The 26,542-nt window shown below is 42.8% G+C and overlaps 1 protein-coding gene across 5 annotated transcripts in view; it reads left to right on the forward strand.

Annotated features, from left to right (window-relative positions):
- Positions 1–26,542, forward strand: part of PALD1 (phosphatase domain containing paladin 1) — a 514,740-nt gene that overhangs the window by 349,656 nt on the left and 138,542 nt on the right. For all 5 annotated transcript variants that reach the window (XM_030203509.1, XM_030203510.1, XM_030203512.1 and 2 more), the window contains exons 11-12: positions 16,782–16,877; positions 25,801–25,935. In XM_030203509.1, the coding sequence (XP_030059369.1) occupies positions 16,782–16,877; positions 25,801–25,935 (231 nt within the window). The remainder of the gene's footprint in view (positions 1–16,781; positions 16,878–25,800; positions 25,936–26,542) is intronic.

Below are 26,542 nucleotides of genomic sequence, written 5' to 3' on the forward strand. Positions count from 1 at the left end.
CGTATTCCAGTATTTGGGACTCCAATAACAGAAAGACGAGGCGAAGATTTTCTTATACTTGACTCCCTTACAATTAGGAAAATGGAGGTGGAGATAGGACCTTGCAGCAGGGTTGGCATTTCTGGGCGGAAGGTCAATCAAGGGAACCCACAAAGATGCAGTTTCCTGTGTCCATCAGCCCCTTTCTCTACTGAATCTTGTAAATTGTATATGACATATCCTGTAAACAGATTACACAAAGCATAATTGCAAAGAAAAAAATTGTGCAGAAATTGTCCACTCCCTATAAATATATATTAACAGCAATAATATTTTAAAAAATGAAAAAATTATAGCTTTGGACAGGGTTAGACCATAATCCACAATATTGGGCGATCCAAGTTATAATCCAAAAGAAACTAGCAGTTTAAAAAAATAAATAAAAGCAAAAGAGAAAAGCCATAATCCCTTAACCCCCAAATTCTATAAATGGCGCCTTAAGTTGTGCATTCTGATTTGGCCACAAGGCTAAATTGTGAGCATAACTTAATTAACAAGCCAATCGGCACCGATAATTGGTACTTAATTAGCGGCACTAATTGGCTTTAATGAGAATTTACATGCACAACTTTCTAGGCACATTCTATAATGCGGTATGCGTAAATTCTAATGTGCACAGCCAAAAAGGGACCGTGGAATGTGCAAGTCGTGAATCTACCCGATAATACGCCTACATTAGGTGCAGGTATTTAGGCCTGGTTTTAGGTGACCTAAATGGGTTCACCTAAATTTTAGTGGCAAGAATGGCCGCTTAGGTGTATTCTGTAAACTACACCGTAGAATTGCACTAAATGCGTGGGTTTTCAGTTGAAAGTGAGCACCCAGCGATGATACTTGACGCATTGCCGAATTTTTTACTGTTTTTCCTGCAGCCAATGGGACACATTGGGAAAGATTTGAATCTTTTCTCCCATAAAGTTCACGAGACAATCTGAAGCACAAACAATAAAATTTCCTCATCTTGAAGAAAACCAAAACTTGTAGATCTACATTGCTTGTTTTGTTATCTCTTCTTTGATATCTTCAGAAGAGCTGATATATCCAGTCTATCTATGGGCACCTCTACTGGCCCATGTTCATCCATCTTCTGTGATAACTTTGAAGATAAGGGCATATAATAGATTTCTGGCAATAGAGGTAGAGTTTGTAAAACATATCTTTTGGTGTCAAAATTTTTTGAACATTGGAAATTGAGTATCTCAGTCCTCTAACAGAATTCTCAAGATCGAAGTAACACCAGTATGTCTTGGGAGACTTGATTTTGTTAACTTCAAAATCAAGTCATTGTTCTTATTAAATTCAACTCTAGTCTGTATAATCAGGTCATAAGGCACATCTTCACCTGCTAATTCTTTAAACAGTTTCCTATTACAATGAAGGAGCAATTGCATTTCAAAGTGTTTGTCAGTCTGCATATTCTTTGAGTAATAATTTGTGTACCTATGCAAAAAAAAGTCTTTCAGAAGGAGCACTTGAAGGTAATCCCATGTTCTACTTCAAAAACCGTGCCGTGATAAGAAGTTGTGATAGTGATTACGTCATGAGAATTGTCATTTAGAAATAAGTCCAGTTCAGCAGCAAGCTATCACTGCTGTCAACATTCTGAAAATAGAAGTCATCTTCATCACCACAATCACTGATTGATGAAGCTGGTGCAGTTTGTTCTGATGACAGCTTCATGAGGATGAAACTATGGCAGTATAATTGCAGCCAGAATCAAATCTTTGCGTCAATACAATGTCCAAAACTCTCATCAATCCCACATTGAAGTGCATGAACCAGAGTTGTCATATTTAAGGACTGTACCAAATGTGCACATACACGTAGACTTACACGTGTGTTGGGTTCCAAAACATCACATGTGACTCAGAAAATCCAAAACAGGGATGATGCAGTTAGTATAACTGCTTACAGCAAATTGGAGATAGGAAGACAGAAAAATTGATCTTGCATACCTGCATGTGTTTCTTTAAATTTGAAGTGCTGGTTCTCGATGTGCTCAAAGGTTTGTGGCTTATTGGACACAACTTGCACTTAATGTAAATATTGTAATCCTTTTTGATTAGTAAATCAAAAAATTTGACATACACAGAGCACTTAAATATCAGACCCCAGCCACCTTTGTGCTGCAAGATTAAATAATTTCACTCAAAAAGAAGTTTGCCAGAAACTGGAGGCAGTTCAATAATGGACCTAGTAATACAAAGAAAATCTGATAGGTGTCACTAAAAATAACTATATAAAGTAATGAGACATTATATTACTCAGTGAAAAAAGTAAACATTTGAGCTATTACATTACATTTGCACAAAAGTAATCATTACAATTACTTTTGTTACTTTTAAAAGAAATATATTACCAGTAATATATTACTTAGTAATTATATTACTATCCAACACTGCTCATAGCTAAGAAGAAGCAAAATATTAAAGAATTTGAGTTTAAACAGAGAACTTTAGCATGCACACCCTACTTAGTCGTCATCTTGGATCCAAAGATATGTATTGTTTGCCTACATCATAAAGAAAGTATAGGCACCTGTGCGTCTTTATAAAATACTAGCACAAACCCTGCAGAAAACACACCTATGTTGAAGGTATAGACATAATGGTGCTCGTTTTCAAAGGACATAGACTTAAAACTTAATTAGGGCCCTGTTTACTAAGCTGCGTTATAGGCATGCTAACATTTTTAGCATGCGTTAAAAATTAGCGTGCGCTAATGCTAGAGACATCCATAGAAATTAGGGCTGTACATTTAACGTGTTAATAACACAGTTAATGAGCTAAATGCTTAACTAGGCTAAACATTTTAATGCAGAACGCATTCCTCTGTCTCCCCATCCCCCGAATCCTGTTTTGCCCTGTCTTGTCTCCCTGTCCTCTCCCCTTCCCATTTGCTTACTCATTTTAGGTGGTCTAGAGCTTGTGCGCCGATCTACAGCCACAGTGAAGAGAGAAGCAAGGGATCGGCGCACAAACTCCAGACCATCTATAACTAACTTCCTGTTTCTGGGTCCGACAGAGCCAGTGGCAGCACACAGAGGGGAATTTCACTGCGTCTGTCTTTTGCTTGCTGCTGCTACAGCCACAATGAAGAGAGAAGCAAGGGATCATCGCACGAGCTCCAGACTATCAAAAATGAGTAAGCCAGTGGCAAGGGGAGAGGACAGGGAGACAAGACTGGGCAAAGCTGGATACGGGAACTGGGAAGAGTCAGAAGAATTCAGGATATGGAGAATGAGGAAAGACAGGGCAATGCAGGCTATGGGGATGAGGTGAGATGGGTCAGTGCACAATATGGGGGAGTGAAGAGAGATAGCAATGCACACTATGGGTAGGGGAAAAGATGGGGCAAGGAGGATATAGAGGAGACAAGGCAATAATAGATGATTGGTGGTGGTGGAGAGAGAGAGAGTTGTGGCAGTGATGGATGAGGGTTTTGTTTTTTGGTAGTGGTGGGAAAAGGAGAAGAGACGGAGTGATGGTAGATGGTTGAGGGGGGGGGGACTGAGAAACAGTAATTGATGGTGTATGAGAGGGAAGAGATGGGTTATATTAAATAGTGGGGGGGGGGGGGAGAGAGGTGATGCTGGATGGTGAGAGAAAAGAGAGATGGGTCAATGGTAGATGATGGTGCAGGAAAAGAGGGAGAGAAAGGGGTGATGCTGGATGGCAGGGGAAGAGAGGGATAGATGTGGAAATGGGGGATGAAAGAAGGAAGGGAGATGGTGGACATGAACAGAAGGTAGGAGAAGGGGAAATGCACATAGATGGCAGGGAAAGAAAGAGAATAGAGAAGGAAAGATTTGCAGCCCATGGAAGAAGGGAAAGGGAAGAGCTGGAAACTAGATAGACATGAGAAGGATGCAGAAACAATGGAAGAAAGATGTGAAAGATGGATATAGGGCAGGGGGTGAAGAAGAAAGGAGGAGAGAAAAGATATAGTGAATGGACAGGAGGTCTTGGGAACAGGGAAGCAGAACCAGAGACAGGGAACAAGATGATTAGAAAAATAAAATCACCAGAACACAAAGGTAAGAAAATGATTTTATTTTCAGTTTATTAATTGAAACATCTCACTTCTGAGAATTTACTTCTTGCTGACTATATTTTGTACTGAACAGGAGGAAATGTGAGTGGGAATGTTTTATGTGACTAATGGCGCAATCAAAAATTTTAATCAGTTGATCATGTGATTAAAAATTTTAATTGATGAATAGCCCTAATAGGAATATATGGGTGTCTCTAGTGTTAGCGTGCTCTAAAAACGCTAGCGCGCCTTAGTAAACAGGACCCTTATTGTTTTTATTGTTGCTTAATTTTCTTTTTATTGATTATGTATGTTTTATTTTTTGTTAGCCATCTTAAAGGTGGGATACAAATAAAATAAATTAAAAAAATAAAATAATACGTGGAGGGGCATTTTTGATATAACGTCTAAATCTGATTTTGGACGTTTTGCTGAAATGTTTGAAGTTAATATTTGTGAAATTTATTTTGGTGATTTTTTTTTTATCACAACGAATTTGGGAGCACTGGTTTTGTTTGCTCACATTATATTGAAAAATTTGGAGACGTTCGATAATCGAGAAACTTGTCCACCCTTAGGAGCAGACATTTACCTTCGGGTACTGCTCCTAAGGGTGAGTTAACACTCTGAGACTCTCTCCTTCACTTTACAAATCTTTCTTTAAAGATTTATATTTCATTACTTGGGGCATTTGCCTTCTATTATTCAGTCAGTCTTCTCATAGATCTCTTTAAGTTACCACTCTGGTTTGTATTTTGTTATAACCTGAGTCCCGGCACACAGTAGCAGGAGAGACAAACTGAGGGAGCAGAACTTTCTGCCTGTGTACCTGCCTGCCTGCCATCAGAATCCTTGATGATGCCAGACCCCCCCTTGGAGGCCAGGTCTGGGTGAGTCTTGACCCCCTGTCTCCCCCTCTTGGCCGCCCTGTGGCAATCTGATTGACATTCTGCTGCTCGTTCCACTGAAGGGCTGATTTCTCAAGGCCAGAGATGCCTTGTTCTAGTTCCATGGCATGTTCTGCACAAGGTGAAATCTGAGCAGATACTTTAGTTAATTCCTGCTGCAGTTCTGCTATGCTAGTCACATTTTCACGAAGCATACCTTTAATCTCAGCTAGTTCCTTCATTATAGGGTCTAGCAGATCTTGTATGTCTCGCGGCTATGCCATTATGGCATAGGTAAGTCTTGTTTTGGACGCTTGCCGCCACTTTGTGCCCCAAAAGTATTTTATTCTGTTTCGACAATGCCATATCCAGAGCCCTTCAACAATCGATACTGAGCTGTTCTAGAAATGTATGTGAGGTATATCAACTATACTCAGTCATGGGGAAGGAGAGCATGAGGATCTAGCTGCTATCCCATATGCTGCAGGCTCTGCTCCCCCTTAAGATTGAATTGTTGATGTAATGTGTTTTCCAGTGATTGTCTGGTTTGCTATTATCGTACGCCACTTAGAATTAATTAGGTACAAGCGGAATACAAATTCTAATGTAATATAAACAGAATAGAGTCGGTCCAGAGGGTGGCTACTAAAATGACCAGTGATCTTCATCATAAGATGTTTGGGGACAGACTAAAAGATCTCAATATGTATACTTTGGTGGAGAGGAGAGATATGATAGAGACATTTAAATACCTCCATAGCATAAAGGCACAGGAGGCAAGTCTTTTTCAATTGAAAGGACGTTTAGGAATGAAGAGGCATAGGATGAAGGTGAAAGGGGATAGACAGGAGTAACCTGAGGAAATACTTCTTCATTGAAAGGGTGGTGATGTCCTGAATGATGTGGTGGAGACAAGTTTGGGACAGGGTACATAGGATCTCTAAGAGAGAGGAAGGGATAGAAGATGGCATGAATGGGTAGACTGGATAGGCTATATGGTCATTATCTGCCTTTGTGTTTCTGTGAAGATGATGAGAGCAAATGTCAAGTATGGTAACAAGGAGCAATGAAAAACAACAGACTTTAGTGCCTGACACATTCCAGAGTGATACAACCCCCACTGAAGGATGTACCAGTGCACTAGTTTGAAGCCACTGTATTGCAGGATTCATAGCAGACTGCAGCAAGAAGACAGGAGCAAGAATGAATACTTCTGTTGCATAGTTTTGCAGCTGTTAACTTCCACAGAATATGTAATTACATTTTCAGTTGACAGCCATTCTCCTTTTAAGTTGACTAAGTGCAGCATAGAAACACCAAAATGAGGTTTTGCCAGAGAGTACAGAGTGGCTTCAGGAGAAACACCTTGGCTTTCTCAAGCTGCCAGAAAAAGTGATGAACTGTGGGAATAACTGAATAAAGATGGAAAAATATTTTAAGTGTTCTTCATGTTTCTCTCTTGCTTTCCTTCTTCTGTGTCTCTCTTTCATTATTCTTCCTTCTGTAGCCATACACCCCAGGATTCTATAAAAGACGTGGCGAGTAGCGCATGTTAAATTGTGTGCATGACCAATTTATGCATGCTACTCAATTAACAAGCCAATTAGTGATAATTGGCTGATAACCAAATATCACTGGCAATAATTGGAATTTATACGCCCTTCTTTTTAGGCGTATTCTAAAAAGAGGCATGAGAAAATTCTAACGCGCACAGCTGAAAAGGGGGCCCCAGCCATGGGAGAAGTGAAGGTGTCAATCAAATTTGCTTGCGTTATAGAATTCAGAGAAATGCATGTACACTTAGGTGCGGGTAGTAGCCTAAATGGCAGCACCTAGATGTACGCACATTCCCCTGGCCTGTGCACTGTTCTGGAAATTGTAGATGAGGTTTATAGAATAGCGCGTTATTACAATGAACTTACATTTTAGTTGCCATTTATTAGATCTAGTTCACAGGGGGCAATTATAGGTGTTAATATTTGCATGTGTAAATGCTAACATGGTGCCTAAATGATATTCTGTAAATAGCTGCTTAACTACATAATGGGCCAAATTCTATAAATGGCGCCTTAAAAATTGGTGCTGAAAAAACAATGCCGTTAGCATGATTCTATAAACTACGCCTAAAGTAAGGCGTAGTTTATAGAATATGTGCACATGCCATTCTTGCTACTAAAATTTAGGCACTCCCATTTAGGCCACCTAAAACCAGGCCTAAATAGCTGGGCCTAAGTTAGGCGCACATCTGGTTTATTCTGTTATAGTGTATGTAAATTTTTTGAAATGCCCACAACCTGCCCATTCCATGCCCCCTTTTTTGGTTGGTCACATAAGAATTTACGTGCAGCGTGTATAGAATGCACCTAGAAAGTTCGTCCCAGGTTATATTAGTGTTCTATTAAAGTAGGTACATATACTCTCTTATAGAATAAGCTCCTATTGTGTGCTGGAGGAATGCAGTTACAGAATTGCCCTTCACAGAGTGTGGCAACAGTAAAGACTGCATCACTTGCCCAACCTGCCTGTTACTCCTCCTTGCTGCAATACCGCAGACCATCCTTGAGCTTCAGCTTTCTCTGCTAACTTCAGGCTTTGATGGGTGCTCTTCCACCCTTCCTATAATGATTGTTTCTCCTTTATCCCTTGCATGGTGATTTGCTGTTCCTTCTTCCCTTCATAGTGACTAGGAGGCATATTTTCAAAGCACTTAGCCTCCCAAAGTTCCATAGAAACCTATGGAACTTAGCCTCCCAAAGTGCTTTGAAAATATGCCTCTAGATCTCCCCGCTTAGTGCTTGGTTCTCTCATCTCTCTTGATGACTGTCCCTATAATTTAAAATTTCATTTTATTTGGATTTTGGCTCACACCTTTCTCGGTAGTAGCTCAAGGTGAGTTACATTCAGGCACACTAGGTATTTTTCTGTCCCCAGAAGGCTTGCAGTATTAAATGTATTTGTGGCAATGGAGGATTAAGTGACTTCCCCAAGATCATAAGGAGCTTCAGTGAGGGTTGAACTGGCCTCCCCTGGTTCTCAGTCCACTGCTCTAACCATTAGGCTACTCCTCCACTGCATGGGCAGCTTCTGTCTCCTGTCCAGTAGTCTTTTTTTTCATTGTCTGTTCTCATGGAAGCCTCTCTTTCCTTTCCAGTTATCCTAGTGCTGACAGTGTTTGCTTTCTTCTCTTCTATGTATCAGCAACTGTTTAAACACGGTAGTGAGCTCAGGAGGTAGGGCCCACCGATTGTGCTCCCCAGGCTTTCTGCCTCTTCTTCTGGCACTTAGGTTTGCGGAATGTGGGAAAGGAAAGGAGATGCTTTTAACATGGAGGTAAGATAATTTTGTATTAGGAGAGAAGATGGAACAAGGAGAGCGAGGAACAGAAATAATGTCAGGAATGAATGCTGAAGCTTCAAGGAGGATTGTTAAATGTGAGGACAGTTTGGGATTGGGCCTTGGAAGTGTGTAAGGAGGCAATAGCATTTTCTGTGGATGTAAGTTCTACACCTGTTAGAAACGCCTGTATAAACACACATACCCCCTAACTCTATATAGTGTGCCACAAATTAGTTGCCCAAATGGGAGTGAATGGTAGTCACCTAACTGCACTTAAGCACTATTCTATAAGTTAGCACCTAAGGGCCCAGTATTCAGCTGGCAGCAGGGGCAGCCTAAGGAAAAATTCCATCTGAGGCAGGGGCAAGATGCTGTCCTCCACCCCCCCACTGGCCAAGTTCTGGCATCTCCCCCTTCCTTCCTCCATTCCGTTCCCCAAGTTTACTTTCTTTATTGATGTTTCAGAAGCCAGCGGCGGCAGTGATTCCCATGTGCTGCCCTGCAGCCGGCACCGGCCTCTTCTCAACTGCATCCGTCTCTGAGGAAACAAAGTTACATCAGAGAGGTGACTGCCCCAACTTGACATTTCATCCTTTAGATTGTAAGCTCCTTCGAACAGGGACTGTCCTTCTTTGTTAAACTGTACAGTGCTGCGTAACCCTAGTAGCGCTCTAGAAATGTTAAGTAGTAGTAGAAGATGTGAGAGCCGGCAGCAGGGCAGTGGATGGGAATTGTGCCTGCTTATGCTGTTTTTTCGAACATGAAGAAGGTACACTCAGGGAATGGGGTGGAGGAAGGAAGGGAAAGATTCTGCTCCCGAAAGAGGTGCCACCTGAAGCCCCCACCTCAGGTGGCCTAATGGTTGGGCTGCCCCTGACCAACAAGGATCAAGGTTTTGCTGACCACTGTCAGCATTAAACTTGGAAATTTTGGACGTGTAATCACGACTCCTTTTGCTCATATGTTGTACTGTTATGTTCTTTGGAGAGAAGGAATTGTGTACTCTTCAGTGCATAGCTTTTTGATATTTTAACTGTTCAAGCACTGTTTAAACTTTTGATATGTTAACTATCAAAGCACCGATCAAAACCTCTGGAAGACTCCTGAAGAAGGCGCTACGGCACCGAAACACGGCTGTGTTGAGTCAAATTGTTGTAATAAACATTACTTTTTACTTACAATCATACATCTTCTCCATTGTTTGGAAAGAGCCTATCTTCCACACCCCTCCTCTGCTTCCTTTTACTTTGTTTCGTGGGGATTAAGTGCACCGCCACACTCTGTGTGGTATCTCCACACCTAGAGGCAGATGCACTAAAGCTAAATGAGCCTTTAATGACCCTCCAACGAGGAAAATTTGATCCGTTGCATGCATCAAAGGGCTTTTACCGAGGAAGCCAGCAGCTAACGAAAATGGAATGGAGATGAGCAATTAGTGTGAAAACCCCATTGAAACGACATGCACTAACCTTTTCCGATTGCCTTTACGCAGGAAAAAGGCAGGAAAACTAACGAGAGGTCTGGACCTCTCGTTAGGACAGCTCTGTGCCAGGAAAAATCATTAAGTGAAAAAATAAACAAACTTTGAGCCAATCCCAGCGCATTAGCAGAGCTAAAAGCGCTGTGATTGGTCCAAAGGACGTCAGAAAACACATAAAAAAAAAAAAAAGGATCGGGAGGGGGCAAGGGCGCTCATCAGGAGCGTCTTGTATGGACGGCCTTGCCCCCCCCCCCCCCCCGAAAAAGCAAAATGCTAGCTGCCCCGGTCCCCCTCCCTTCCTGTTCCTGTGTTCTGCAGAGCTAACTCCGCCTCCCGTCATTCTTCTGCCCCGTGCCCCGCCCCCGCTGCCCCCCCCTGAGGTCGACTACGCCGCTCCCCCCCTCCACCGAGACCCCCCTCCCTATTAACGACCCGAGCAGCGCCTCTCACCTCTTTCAGAAGCGCTGCACGGGCAGGAAGATCTATTGTGTTGGTTGTAGAGTCTCCATGACGTCTCTTCTTCCCTGGCCCAGGCCCCGCCTCCTTCTGACGTAGGTTACTTACGTCAGAAGGAGGCGGGGCCTAGGCCAGGGAAGAAGAGACGTCATGGAGACTACAACCAACACAATAGATCTTCCTGCCCGTGCAGCGCTTCTGAAAGAGGTGAGAGGCGCTGCTCGGGTCGTTAATAGGGAGGGGGGTCTCGGTGGAGGGGGGGAGCGGCGTAGTCGACCTCAGGGGGGGCAGCGGGGGCGGGGCACGGGGCAGAAGAATGACGGGAGGCGGAGTTAGCTCTGTAGAACACAGGAACAGGAAGGGAGGGGGACCGGGGCAGCTAGCATTTTGCTTTTTCGGGGGGGGGGGGGGGGGGGGGAGCAGCGGAAAGTGGGGGGGAGCGGGGGGGGGGGGGGGCAAGGCCGTCCATACAGGACGCTCCTGATGAGCGCCCTTGCCCCCTCCCGATCCTTTGTTTTTGGATTTTGCTGACCGGGTAGCCACGTGTATTTGTTCTGGCTTTTTTTTTTGTTTGTTTTTACGTTTGCAGCATGCGCAGAGCAGCCAGCAAAACGCTTGGCTGCTCTGCGCATGATTTAGGGGCCGATTACCGATGTGTATTGTGATTCTTTGATACATTGTACGTTTGAATACCGATCTGAGCATGTGTGACTTTTTTTTTTGGTGCATTCTTCGTTTTTTAAAAATCGTTAGGGACTTTAACGATTTTGATTTTTTTACGTTTGGTTGCTGCATCTGCCTCCTAGTGCGGTATCTTTTTGATTTATTTATTTACTACATTTTTATCCCACCTTTATCCAAGGCAGGTAACAATAGTTACTTACATAGGCTTAAACAATAGACACATACATGGTCCTGGACAAGTAACAATCGCTAAGCATATGATGATGAAACATGATCAATAAAATGGCTGTAACCATTAAAAAAAAGGCAAACGGATAAGTCCTCGTGTAGCCAAAAAGGCTTTTACAAACAGATGCGTTTTTAGCAACCACTTCAATTGTTGAATATCTTCATATGATCTCAGATATCGAGGTAGAGCATTTGACAAGGATGGGGCAGTGACAGAGAAGTCCCGTAGTTTTGCCTCTACGTAGTTATAGGAATTCACAGAAGGTAAACACAGCTGATAGGACGTCTCGGACCTCGGTGCTCGTTTTGGTTTATATGATAGTATTTATATGCAGTCTTACCCTGCAAATTTTTTGTGCCTAATTTTTAGTGCCCTTTATAGAATTGACCCTATAAAGTGACAGTATTCAGAATAACAAAGATCACACACAGTACGCATGCTGTATATGTGTACAGACGGTAGCTGCTGTAGATGTGTGCACGAGGAGGAGTAGCCTAGTTGTTAGTGCAGCAGACTTTGATCCTGGGGAACTGGGTTCGATTCCCACTACAGCTCCTTGTGACGCTGGGCAAGTTACCTAACCCTCCATTTCCCTGGTACAACCTGTATACACTATGTAAACCTCTCTGAATGTAGTTGCAAAAACCACAGAAAGATGGTATATCAAGGCCCATTTCCCTTCCCTTTCCAAGGTACGCACAAGCATTTATTTGGTAACAGGAATCTGCTTTAGGTGCTCTTGTCTGAGGCCCTGGCTGGCAGCTTTCATCTGTTTCATTTACCAAGCCAAAAGTGGTCAATATTAGTGATGCTGGTTAATAATTTCTGACAGAACTTTAAATTGGGCTGTCGAGATGTTTATGCAGAGACTGGATGTAGTATTAACACTCTGACAGTAATGTTTACACTGAAAGGAAAAATGCCTCCCATGTGGATCAGGTGGCTGGAGATGATCAAACAAGGAGAGCAGATCCAGGATATTTGTCATAATTCGCTTAAATGACAAACAAAAATATTTGCAAACCCTCCCGGGTGCTCTTCTCTATTTTATTCTGGAGAGGAAAGACATCTGAAGCTTTTGCACACCACCAAACCATCTAGCAAAATGGGCTAGGTGGGTGTTACTAGGAACCTTTGCAAGTGTCACTCTGGTATATTCAGAACTGGAATATAGCAGCAAGCCCTGAAAGGGGACTTCAAAGGAGTAGAAAGCAGCATCCTATAGACAATCCCTCAAACATACTTGAAGAAGGCTCTCGGGGAGTGAAGTTTTAACACAGTCACTGCGGTTATAGGAGATGGTATTCACATATGTATATGTATTTTTGGTACAGCTTCTAGTTGTCTAACAAAGCTCAGGACAGATTCTACAACAAAGATATCTACAATTCTGCATTATTTGCACATAGTATAGCATAGTAGATGACGGCAGATAAAGACCTGTACAGTCTAGTCTGACCAACAAGATAAACTCACTATATATGGTATGTGATATGTCAAACCCCATTTTGTATAAGACGTCTAGATAGCGATTGGGACATTCACAGTTCTCCCTGTATTTTACAAAAGGATCTGCTGAATGTGTAGTCTTTTGTAAGATAAGTATAAGGACTCTGGCAAATACCCATGTATGTGTTAATGAGAGAGACCTTGTCTGCTTTATAATTTTTGTAATTGTATACTGGTTGGTATCATTTTTCATATTATACTCCCATCCTATGATCAGTATCTGCTCTCTTCCTCTCTAGACACGTACACAATTTTGAAACACGGTGCTTAGGTTTAGAGGGCAAGAAGGTACCTATTTTGGCTCAATTTTGTAAAGACTTATAGGTGCCTGAGGTGCTCATTTTCAAAGCACATGGACTTGCAAAGTTACATAGAGGCATATTTTCAAAGACTTTGTATGGAACTTTGTAAGCCTAAGTGCTTTGAAAATGAGCCCTGTAGTAACCTATGTAATTTGCAAGTCTTTGTGCTTTTAAAATGAGCCTTTATGTGTTATTTTAAAAGACTAGTACAAAACCTGCATAAACCATGCCTAGATTGAAGATGCAGAAATTATGCCTGTTCCAGAGCAGGTGTAAATATCCAGATATTCCATGTGTGTATGCACATGTTTTAGAACATATGTGTTTAAATATGACTCTGCCCCTGAGCACACCTACTGTACAATATGTGCTTGCTGATAAATTTAGGAGAGGCCTAATTTTATAAGAACCCATTTATTTCACGTACTTATATCCCACTTTATTTCAAAACAGGTTACAGTATACATACAGAAATTCATAACACAAACAACAAGGTTCTTCAAGAATAAAATTGCCCAAAGTTAAAAAAATTAGTCATTCAAGGAAGGCTTTCGTAAATATCTCTTCAGATTTCCCTTAAATTGCTGTTGGTTGGAACAAAGTCTCAAATATCCAGATGAATTGTTCCATAAATTTGCCCTACAGATAGCAAAAGTTTGATTACGTGTCTGCAAAATGGAACTACACTATAGACCCGTTGATGGATAAAGACTAGATCCTTACTCAGTTTGGAATTTTACTGGTAGCCAGTGTAATTTCTTTAAAATAGGAATGACATACTCAAATCTTGGAATGCCAATAAATGATCGAGCAGCAGTGTTTTGGACAACTTGCAGTGCCTGTACTCTGGTCAAGACATGCCCAAATAAAAGGGCATTACAAAAATCCAATTTCATTAAAGCTAGGCTTTGCAAAATTGTCTGAAAATCATAAGCAACAGTTGTCCCTTTCAATTTGTTAAGGACACGAAGTTGGAAAAGGAGGTAGAAATATGATCCACCTGTTTTTGCATAGAAAAAAAAAGAATCAAACTTCACTCGTAAATTACGGGAAATGGCTTAATCATTCAATGTAAGAAGCAGCGAAGGATCTTGACTTCTACCAATGTACATAATTTCTGGTTTTGAAAAATTCAGTGATAACTTGTGATGCTGCATCTAATCACTAATCTTGTCCAAATACATAGCCAAAGTATGGGGCAAGTCCTTCAAGTCGTTTGGTAACGGAAAGAAAAATTGGATATCATCCGCATACATTTTGAATAATATTCTCAGATCTTCAAACACACTAGTGCTGATAAGGCAGATCCTTGTGGGACGCCACGATTTATAGAATATCTTTCAGAAGTAGCATCCACAATTTTCGCTGCAAATGAGTGGTTCAATAAATAAGATTCGAACCACTGTAAAACTTTATCACAAATTCCCATCTCATATAGATCTTGTAATAAGATGGAATGATCTACCATATCAGAAGCGGATGTTATATCCCATGTTACCAGACAAAAACATACATTCTGGTCAATAGCTAGTCTCATCTCGTCCATCAATTACAACAGCAGAAATTCAGCAGTCTGTCTCTAAAACCATATTGAAATTCATTTAGCAAAAGATTTTTAGCAATGAAGTCTTTCAGTAGATCTTAGTCAAGACAGGCAATATTGAAATTGGTATATAGTTCCCATATAGATAGGTGCATAAATCAGCATTTTATGCATGAAAATGATTTATAAGATTACCCTCGCAATGCAGAACTAGTCATCTAAGGAGTCGTTCTAGTGTAGTGTGCTTTGTGAGTTATTATACTCATGTGAATACACTGGTAACATGTCATCTCCCCATACACATTAATGTGCTGTTTAGAATGTGACACTCTGGAGCAGGGGTTGTCAACCCAGTCCTTGGGACACAACCAACCAGTCAGGTTTTTAGGATATCTACAATGAATATGCACGAAATAGATTTGCATACAATGGAGATAGCACATGCAAATTATATCATACATATTCATTGTGGGTATACTGAAAACTCGACTGTCTGAGTGTGCCTCGAGGACTGGGTTGACAACCCCCTGCTAAAAAAATCCTGTGAGAGACCTGGTTCTGCTTTCTATCATGTTCTCTGCTATTTAAGGTCTGGAAAACCGAGGAGATGGTGAGCCTTGACTGTTTTTACAGCCGTATCTAATTGTTGACTTATGAATAGCATTGGAAATAGTTCTTTCCAGGAGCTGCATCCTGATACAGAAGTATAGGCAATTGTTTCAGTATGTAGGGGGAGATGGTGGGATCAAAATACCCAGGAACTATGGAAGGTGGTGCTTTGTGACTCCCTGATGAGATCCGTATGCAAGGATGTATGAAAGGCCTTTTCATAATGACTTCCTGGTGAAAACTAGTTGGGAAGGAGTGAAGGGAGTGGCCATGAACAATTAGATTGTGATGGAAATGAGAATGCAAGTGAGGCCAAAAGGAGAGTATAAGACCTAATATATGGGCCAGGACCCCAAATGAGGTCATGCCATAAGTGAATGGGGTCATAGAAACAGGGCTGTGCTTCTCCCTCTCAACCCATGCTTCGACCTGTGCCCAGGAGTGACCATCAGCATGTGTCCTGTGAATCAATGAAAGTTCACACATCCTGCTTTCTCTTCCTTCTTCTTTTCCAGTACGGGCTTCCTGTTACACTGGAAACTTATGCAGAGTACTGGGGTCTGTGAGTGCACACACAGGGTCCTGTGCTGACATCTGCTACTGTTGCCATCACTTAAAAGCGTAGGATGGAGGGGTGGGAGAGGAAGTGAATGAGACAGGGAGGGGGATGGAAGCCTGCGCTTTTGTTTTCATCTGGGGTCATGTGACATTTTAAGTGTTCAAAATGGGGTCAGATAGGTTCAAAATTTGGGACGCACTGGTATCAGAATTATAGTCTGATCAACTCAACAAATATATGTGTGATCCAGTGGCACATTTGACAATTGGTAAGCGGTATGGCTTAATAAAGACTATTAAGGGAAGTTAGTTTAATTCAAAATGTAAATTCTGCCTTTTCAATACATTAGAATGTACAAGTTAATACTTACTGTTAGATGAGGGAAACCCTGAAAAGTTTGAAATCATAGAGCAAAATGAGAGAGGGGAGATATGAAAGACATTTAAATATCTCCATGGCATAAATGCACAGGAGGTAAGTCCCTTTCAACTGAATGGAAACTCTGGAATGAGAAGGCATAGGATACAGTTCAAAGGGGATAGAAGTAATCTAAGGAAATAACTTCATCATGGAAAGGGTGGTGGATGCATGGAATGGCATCCTGGTGGAGGTGGTAGACACAAGGACTGTATCTGAATTCAAGAAAGCATGAGATGACCACGGGAGGAAGAGACAGTAGATAGAATGGATGGCAGACTGGATAGGCTATGTGGTCTTTACTGTAATTTTCTCTGTTTCTATCCTAGGTAGATATAGAAATTGGGGAAGAGAACAGACAGAGGGCCAGCAGGGGAGGAGAACAAGAGAAAGCAGTAGGGCTGGAGATGGTAACAGTTGCAGGTGAGGGCCTACAGCAGTGTAACAAGAGTAGGAAAACATGAGAGAGCCAGAGTCAGAGTGACTGGGAGACAAACAGCAGCTTCTGCAAAGGCTCGTCAAGCTAAATTGCAGTTCATCCTCAGAACACAGAGAATCGGGACAAAGTGGATCAGTTGCAAGTGGGAGAAATTAATTACTGGGTCTGACAGGTGCACAGTTGGAGAGTTTACAATTATCCTTTTTTTTGTTTGTCCTGACCTTATGTTTGGTTTTCTTTTCTGTTTCATTCTACTGCAGGGAAATAGCACCAAAGAATACTTCTTGCAGAGGACCTTGCAGAGTTTGGAGCGTTATTTTTACCTGATCGCTTTCAATTACTATCTTCATGAGCAGGTAACCTACATGCACACTCCCCATCCCATCCATTCTTATCCCCATCCAGAAACTTCCAGAGACCAGAGTTCATTGCTGTTCCTGAAGGGGTGAGTACAGGCGAAGACGAAGGGCCCCTTTTACTAAGCGGCGGTAAGCCCAATGCAGGCTTACTGCTCGCTAAACAGGAAGTGCTTCTGGGCTACCGCAGCATCCCAGCGGTACTTCCCACCCCTAGCGCACCGTCATATCCAGCGCTACAAAAATAATTTTTGTAGCGCCGGAATGTACCCGACAGTAATCGAGTAGTGCCACATGCTGCCCAGTTACCGCTGGGTTATCACAGAAGCCCTTACCGCCACCTCAATGGGTGGAGGTAAGGGCTCCTCCCGAAATGAAATGGCTGCGCAGCAAGTGCTTTACTTGCCGCATGGCCATTTCCTACAGGAAAGAGAGACTTCCCTTTTACCTGCTGCAGTAAAAGGGGCCTCAGCATGTGTAAAAAAAACACGGGCCAACACCAGCGCAGGCCCTCTTTTGCCGCAGAAGTCTGCCTGTCACTGGCTTTGCTTCCCAATTACTGGAATTGCCATCTAACCATCACTAAGGGGTCCTTTTACTAAGGTGTGCTGAAAAATGGCCTGTGCTAGTGTAGGCGCGTGTTTTGGACACGCGCAAATCCATTTTTCAGTGCGCCTGTAAAAGATGCCTTTTTTGGCTGAAAATGGACGTGTGACAAAATGAAAATTGGCGCACGTCCATTTTGGGTCTGAGACCTTACTTCCACCCATTTACTTAGTGTAAGATATCACGCGTTAACCGGGTGGTAATTACATATTTCTAACAATAGCTCCGCAAGTTCATTTTTCAGTTCTATCAATACTCTGTGATGAATACCATCTGGTCCAGGAGATTTGCTACTCTTCAGTTTGTAGAACTGCCCCATTACATCCTCCAGGTTTACAGAGAATTCATTAAGTTTCTCCGACTCGTCAGCTTCAAATACCATTTCTGGCACCGGTATCCCACCCAAATCTTCCTCGGTGAAGACCGAAGCAAAGAATTCATTTAATCTGTCCACTACGGCTTTGTCTTCCCTGATCGCCCCTTTTACTCGGTCATTTAGCAGTCCAACCGATTCTTTTGCTGGTGTCAATTTGGCACGCGCTACTTGAGCGGTAGCTTTCCCTACCGCCGATTTGTAAAAGGCCCCTATGTTATGTCTTGTTGCTGCTTCTTCTGCTGCATTTAAAAAGAATGGGGTTGCAATTCTAGTGTGGAAATCACTTTCCTTTTCCATTATAAAACAATGTTCTGATAATGAGGGAAGATGGATATTGGTGCACTTACAAATACGGGATTTCCAGTTGTTAATAGGAAACTTGTATGCCCCTAACTCTGACTCCCCCTCGTTTTTTCACAGTGTAATCTCTGAGATTGTTTCCTTTGGAGCTGACCTTATTCTCCTTGGTGGTGATTTCAATCAGGTACAAGATCCTATTCTGGACAGAAAATCCAAGTGCCCCTCTAGGGGATCGAAAGCTCTCCATAAGATACAGGATCTCAAGACGATTCTAGGTCTTTTAGATCCTTGGCGTGTTTTCCATCCCACAGACCTGGGTTTCACTTTTTACTCACCTCCTCATGGAAGTTTTTCACGGATTGACTACTTTTTAATCTCCTCTAATTTACTACCTCATGTATGTAATTCTGAGATACTTAGTAGAGTTCTCTCTGATCACTCGCCAGTATCTCTTCAGTTAGCTGATATCTTACCAGTTCAGAATAAATCGTATTGGAGATTTCAATCCATGCTGTTGCAGGATGATGTTTTTATTCAATTTATACAGTCCAAAATGGAAGAGTTTTTTCAATTTAATCTCTTAGAGGAACATAAAGCTCTCTTGTGGTGGGATGCCTTTAAGGCTACTGTCAGAGGTCATATCATTAGTTATTCTGCCATGGCCAATCGTAGGCGCAGAATGGACCTGCTAGAGAAAACTGCCAAACTTAAGTTGTTGGAAAATCAGTTCATTGTAGATAATGAACCAGCTACTCTTATGAGCTTGCAGAAATTAAAATATGATTTAAATACCACTCTCTCAAGGGAGGCGTTGAACATCATTCATGCTCACAAATCCACATTGTATGCTGAGAGTAATAAAGCAAGCCACCTTCTTGCGCAGTACTTGAAAACTAAAAAAAGTAGGAATAGGATTTCGCAAATTGTTGATTCCTCGGGGGTCATACACGTCAAAGATGCCATTGCCCAGCAATTCCAATTGTACTACAACAAATTATATGACTCTGAAGTTCAATTTTCTGAGGGGCCTTTTGAGGAATTTGGGAACCATCTTGATAGGCCTCTTATAGATGTCTCTCAAAATCAAGCTTTAGAACAATCAATCTCACATAAGGAGATCCTAGAGGCCATTCACTCTCTTTCGCCAGGTAAGTCGCCAGGGAATGATGGTTTCACTGTAGAATTTTATCAGAGGTTTGCGGAGTTTCTGGCGCCCAAGCTGCAAGCCCTCTATAATTCTCTCTTATTACATGAGGGTCAAACTGGCTCCTTCCACCAGTCCACGATTGTTGTTATACCTAAACCAGACAGAGACCCGGCCAAAGTTGAGAATTATAGACCTATTTCTCTGATTAACATAGATAACAAAATTTATGCAAAAATCCTGGCACTCCGCCTTCAACATATTGTCCCAGACATAATCCATAGGGATCAGAATGGATTTACAGTAGATAGACTGGCTAGCGATAACTCTAGACTTTTCTGGAATATTCTGGCGCATGTTGAGGGCTCTCGGGAGCCTTTTCTAGCGGTTTCACTTGATGCTGAGAAAGCTTTTGATAGAATTGAATGGCAGTACTTGTTTCACATCTTGGCTTGGTTTAATTTTAGCCCATCCTTTATTAAAATGATTAAAATATTGTATACTAATCCAAAGGCCTCAATCTCAGTGAATGGTAATAATTCTCACTTTTTTCCTCTAAAAAGAGGCACAAAACAAGGCTGTCCACTGTCACCTCTCCTTTTCAACATTGCCTTGGAGCCATTAGCTATAGCTATTAGAGCTCATTCGCATATTTCTGGTGTCTCTGTTGGAGGGGAGATGTTTAAACTTTCCATCTATGCTGATGATATATTGCTATATACCACACCAAATTCTCTTCCCAGTGTATTGGAAGTAATCAATTCTTTTTCTTCTCTGTCTGGTTATAAGATAAACTGGTCTAAGTCAGCCATAATGCCGCTCAATTCCTTCGTGCATAGAGCTCAGGTATCTCAATACCCATTTTCCTGGGAGCCTCACAAAATTAAGTATTTGGGAGTATGGTATTCCAAATCGGTTGATCAAAGTTTGTCCCTCATTAAGGACCAAATCTTATCTTTAACTGCTTCCATTCTAAATGTCTGGTCTCCGCTATATCTAACGTGGTGGGGGAGGGTAGAGGCTATCAGGATGGTTCTGGCTCCAAAACTAAATTACATTTTTAGTATGACTCCCCTCTCCTTTCCCAACTCATTCTACAACAAACTTGATTCCCTCCTAATTAAGTTTTTATGGAGGCAGAAGCCTCCCCGTATTGCGCTCAAGAAGCTTAAATTACCAAAAGATCTGGGAGGTCTTAATGTTCCTGATTTTAAGTACTATCACAAGGCTTTCCGGCTTGCCCAGTCTTTAAGGTGGTTCCAAAGAGAATTATCTCACCTCACGCCTCGATGGCAGAGATTTGAGGCAGCGTTGGTGCACCCGTGCCCTTTATCTCTACTCCCGTATGCAGATTTGTACCCCTATACCAGACGCATTCGGCTGTTAAAGGCCTCTGCCTCTGATATCCGTACGTTTAGGGCTGGCCTTGGAATCCGTGCTATCTCTTTGGAAGATATATCTCTCTGGTATAACTCTGGTTTTCCAGCTGGTCTCCTGCAGTCTCAAACAGCGGAATGGCAAGAAAGGGGTGTATGGCAGCTGTCGCAACTGTATATTGCTGGTACCCTGTTATCGCCTGCTACTATGTCTGCATTGTATAATGTTTCTTTGCTAGATTCCGACACATGGAAGGAAATCTCTACATGTTTTGCAACCTTTCAGGTCTCCAATTTACTTAGCTCGAACCCTTCAGAGTTTATCTCCTTTTGTCACACCATTACATCAGGTCATAAGAAGGCTTCTTTGCTATATAAAAAAACTTCAGAATCTACATGCTGATACAGTTGCTCCATTGAGGATATCTTGGGAAGCGGAGTTTGGTTTGGATGCGTCTGAATTTGATTGGTCTACCTTCTGGCTTAACTCCATACGTCCCACGAAGTCAGCAGCAATATCTCAATCCTCATATTTCATCTTTCATAAAGCTTATTGGACTCCTGCTCGAGTGGCCAGAATCACTAAGAGTATCAACTTCAACTGCTGGTCTTGTCAGGAAAGAGATGGCTCACTGGTACATATGGTTTTCTACTGTAAAAATGTCAGAGCTTACTGGCAATTAATTTGGGCAAAAATGTGTCGTATCTTTCATTTGCCTGAGACCACTGCGATCTCGTATGAGGTTGTGATCTTACGAGCTTCTTGTCCTACTATCCCTCTTTTGGAGTCTGATAAGAAATTGTATAACATACTGCTAGCTGTTGCCTTACATTTAATTGTCTCCAATTGGAAAAATAATGTGTACCTGAATTATAATGAATGGTGGAGTTATGTATGCGTGATCAGAAAATATGAAATAATTTTGGCTCATAGACGCCGAAATATTAGGTCTCTTTTGAAGACCTGGGCTCGTTTAGACCTTTTTTGTCAGGAGCCACATAGCACGCCTTGAACTTGAACTTGTGTAACTCTGCAATTTGTCTCCAGGTATTGCCTATTAATAACGAATTTTTTTTTTTTTTTTTTTTTAAGGGGGGTTTTGTTTGATTATGTGTTTACTTTTGCATTCTATGTAAGGCAAAATCTTTAATAAAAATATAATTTAAAAAAAGAAGTGATTAATGATAAGTTGTAGTAGTAGGGTTCATTTTCTTTTTTATTGTAAAACTAGTAAAAAAAGGCCAGTTTCTGTTAGAAATGAAACGGGCGCTAGCAAGGTTTTCCTTGGAGTGTATGTTTCAGAAAGAGAGTGTGTGAGAGATGGAGTGTGTGTGTGTCAGAGAGAGAATGTGAGAGAGAGAGACAGAGTGTATGTGTTTGTGCGAGAGAGTGTGTGAGAGACAGTGTTTGTGTTTCTGTGTGACACTGTGTGAGAGAGAGGGACAAAGACAGTGAGTGTGTTGAGTGAGAGTGTATGTGGCAGACAGAGAATGAGTGACTGCGTGTGTGGTGTGAGGAACCCCCTCCCTCTCCCCTGCCCCCTTGCAGCCAGGCATGTGCAGCGACCCTCCTCTCCCCGTGTTCCCCCTGCAGCCACCCATGTCCAGCATCCCCCTGCAGCCACCCATGCCCATCAACCCTCCTCTCCCCCTGATGCGTCCTTCCTGTCTCCCCTGTCCCACCTGCAGCCAGCCATGTCCAGCGACCCTTCTGTCCCCCTGCCCCCCCCTGCAGCTACCCATGTCCAGCGACCCTCCTCTCCTGTGCAGCCACCCATGTCTGAGGACACTCCTCTACTTTTTCCCTGTTCCTCCCCTGTGGCCAGCCATGTCCATCGACCCACCTGTCCCCCTTGCAGGCACCCATGTGGTGTGTGGAGCCCCATCCCTATCTCCCTGTTCCCTGCCCCCCCTGCAGCCCCCCATGTGCAGCGATCCTCCCCTCCCCTCCCCCTGCTTCCTTCCAGCCACCCATGTCCAGCGAGACCCCCCCTTCCCCTCCCCAGCCGGCGCAGCACCCAAAGAAAGCCCCTTGTCCCCCCCCCTTCGCGCATCACCTGACCCCCCCCCCCCCCACCGTGGCACATCACCAAGCCCCTCCCCCCATTCAACCCCCTCGCCACCCGCAACCGCTAATACAAACTGTGTCTGGCGGCTGCTGCTTCTGCTATTCAGCAGCAGCTGCCCGTACATAAAGAAAACAAAATAAAAATCCTACTAAAACGCACCTCCGTTGAGAAGCATCTCACATTGGCTGAAGTCTCAGCATGCGCTCCTCCTCTCCCCTCTGACGTCTCGGCGTTTCTCCGGGGTCTTCCGGCAGGGGCACTGACGTTGAGGGGAGAGGAGGAGCGGCTGCAGAGACGTCAGCCAATGTGAGATGGTTCTCCACGGAGGTGCGTTTTAGGAGGTTGTTTTTTTGTTTGTTTGTTTGTTTTCTTTATGTACGGGCTGCTGCTGCTGCTGAATAGAAGCAGCAGCAGCCGCCGGACAGAGTTTGTATTAGCGGTCGCGGCTGGCGAGGCGGTCTATGTGTGTGGGGGAGGGGCTTGGTGAAGCAGCGGGGGAGGGGTTGGGTGATGCGGCGAGGAGGGAAGGGGGTAGGGGCTTTCTGATGCCCCGTTGCACGGGTTGTTGTGGCGATGCGGCGGGGGGGCACTTAGAGGTGCACCATCGAGGCTGTGTGTGTGTGTTTGTGTGTGTGGGTGTTTGTGTGTGTGTGTGTGGGGGGGGGGGGGGGGGTTGCGGGTGGCTTTTGTGGTCGTGTGGTTGGGGAGTTTGCCAGCAGTCTGTAGCTATTCCTAGGCAGGGGGAGGAGTACGGAAACACTCCCCCTGCCTGGGTCGTTGTTTGTTGGAGGGGGTTGCCAGTTGGTAGGGGTGCCTTTATGGATCCATTTACTCTCTGTGTTCCGCCCTCGAGGGCGGGGCAGAGAGACATGGTGAGTTGGATGGCTTCACCACCATGAACTTACGAACTGTTTAGGGATTTTGCAGATGGCTTCAGCAGGTTGTCTTCAGAATGCTGAGGTAGCGTTTAATGTACAGATGGGGCGTGGCTGAGGGCGGGTCTATGAGTGAGGGTGACTGGTCCTAGCCTATGAATACTACAGGATTTTTGTGCTTCTCTGCCTTGGAGTGAGCTTCTCTGCCTTGGAGTGAGCTTCAGAACGTTCAAGGTGGGATTTATTAATATAGATGCCTGAACTTTGTTAATTTCATCTTCTTTTAGTCGTGTAACCCCCTTAGAACTGATGAGATAATAGCAGAATATAGGACCTGGATGTAATGTAATATAATTTTTAAAGCTGTGGTAGAACTTTTTAATGCACTCAAATTGAGTTAACATACATATTGTTATTTCACAAGACATATGGCAATGAGATTTAATAATTAGTACATTTATTGTAATCAGCATGATATTTTAACTTTGTTAGCTTTTGTTTAAAATTTGTTAGTTTTATCATGATGTTTAATGTGTGTAATATTTTTTTTTTGTAATTATTGCTTATGTTTCTTTTGTAACCTGCCCAGAACCATGGATGGGGGATATAAATTTGATAAATGCATTAATTTGTAGGCTGACATGTGTCAATTCGACTTAGCATACACTAAATTTTTTAAGGTGCACTAACGAATGCAAATCTCTGTCGGACAAAGTCAATAGCTGGGTAGAAAGATGGAGATATTCCTAGGGTATGGTTTTTCTTTGTCAAGGCAGTGCTGCATATCAGCACTGCCTGGGCGAGTCAGGATAACTTTTGCCCAGACATATTTGGTAGAAAACAGTTGTGCTGTATATCTACCTAGGTCTGCTGTCTAGATTTTCAGTAGTACTATAAAAAGCAGCTCTGTAGTCTAGGCACCTGCATTTACATGCCCCATGTGTAGAATACTAGCCCTTATGCATGGATTTGTGCATGTGCCTCTATAAGTGCCTGCAGGGCACCTACTAAGTGCTGTTATTCAAATACCTGTGTAACTTACATAGGACTAGATTCTATAAATGATGTCTAAAAACTTGGCACCAAAAAAGTAGCGCTTAGCCCTATTCTATAAACCATGCTTACAGCTTGGCACAGTTTATAGAAAAATACTTAGCACCAGGAGCTGTGATACATTTAAACGCAACCATTTACACCAATGAAAATTTGTTGTAAATTCCCATGCATAAATTAGGCACAGATCCCTATAATTCTATAATACGCATACATTTTAGGAACGTCCCTCCCATTGCCATGCCCCTTTTTGAATCCATGCACTAGACTTTACGTACTACTATAAATCACTTTTATAGCGCTACCAGTCGTATGCTACCTAAATCTAGGCACCAATTATAGAATAGGCTTAGTCGGCACTGATTTCAGCGCCAATTTTTTTAGGCGCCATATATAGAATCTCCCCCTTAGTCTCTATATTCAGTCTGCTAATCAGGTTAAGTGGGTAAATTTAGGACAGCAAAAAGCCTGTCCAGAGTTTATCTGCTGAACCTACCTGAGCACCAATCTGAATATTGGTTGGTGCCTGGGTAATTTCCCAGGTAGCCATGTTGACCCAAATATTCAATGCCTGTGCGCAGACATAGCCTGCATTGACTATCCAGACTTCAGCCTGTGATTGTCAGTGGCTTAAAAAGCACTGTCCACTGCAGGCTATCATCCCTTAGGTTTTCAGTCTACGAGCCCTACGGTATCTCTAGGCTCTGAATGTCAAATTCACTAGAGATAACTATGAAACCTCCCCCTCTTCTTCTGATTAAAGAATTTATAAGAATATCCAGATGGAGCCACTTGGTCAAGGTAAATTCTGCATCTATTAATCAGCTTTCCGTGAGACAGAACATATCTGGTATGGCTAACCTGTCCCCTGAGTCAATACTGATCTAAAAAATTAAACATTTTTAAAGTTAGTTTTTTTTACAAAATTTTCAAATCTGATTTGTAGAAAGAGGAGAAGGCCATACTCACCAGTGTGTGTATTTTACAGCCTGGTACTTACAAAATAATCATCTCATCTTTTTAAAAAAATTGTCTTCAAGTACATATGATGTTAGATGTTTTTCCCCTGGTGTGCAGTTCTGGTGTTTTACTGAGTTCCTCCCGTTCTGTGGCTCTGTCCTTAGTACCCTTTGGCCTTCTCCCTGACTTTCAGTCGCTGGATGTGCATGCACCCCTGGATCTACAGGCTCCAAGCAAGCATGAATTTCTCTGAGCTTACTGTTTCTGGGGAACTGATCACAAAGGGGACCCGAGTACTGGTGAGTATGGACAGTAGATTATCTTCTGACTGTGCCATCTTCGCACAGACCCACACACAAGTCTCTGGCTAGAACATGCCCTGTGAGCACACAGCGAACACATCTAATGGCTAAGGCCGCAACATTGGTTGTTATAAGTTAATATCCGTGGCATAAGCCGAGAGTGAAAGAAGAAAAGCGTGAATGAAAAGCCATGACTGAAGTCGGTCTAAGGCAGGATGCAGGAGCAGAATAAAACTGGCCCTCGAGTCAGAAGTGGAGCAGAATGCAAGGGGATCTCGGGTACTAGTAGGAAAAGAAATCAGACACAATCCTATATATTACAGCCAATCTTAGTTAACTTCTGCAGATCCAGATGGTTGGCCGATGTAAGACTCCATTGGGGAGTCTTTGGAAGGCATGCAGAGCCAGAAGAGATTACAAGGCAAAGCTCTTTGCTGAAAAACTCAGTGTAGCAGCATAATCTCAGCCTACTCCAGCAGGAAAGAACAGTATGTACGCACATTTGTAGAGACGCAGTACTGGGTAACACTTTACATACTCAATTTTGTGCCGACTAGCTTACCAGGCTGCACTCTTCAGACACATGGTTACTGGACAGCATACA

Source organism: Microcaecilia unicolor, chromosome 5 (genome assembly GCF_901765095.1).
Source record: "Microcaecilia unicolor chromosome 5, aMicUni1.1, whole genome shotgun sequence".
In the NCBI taxonomy this organism is placed as follows: Eukaryota; Metazoa; Chordata; class Amphibia; order Gymnophiona; family Siphonopidae; genus Microcaecilia; species Microcaecilia unicolor.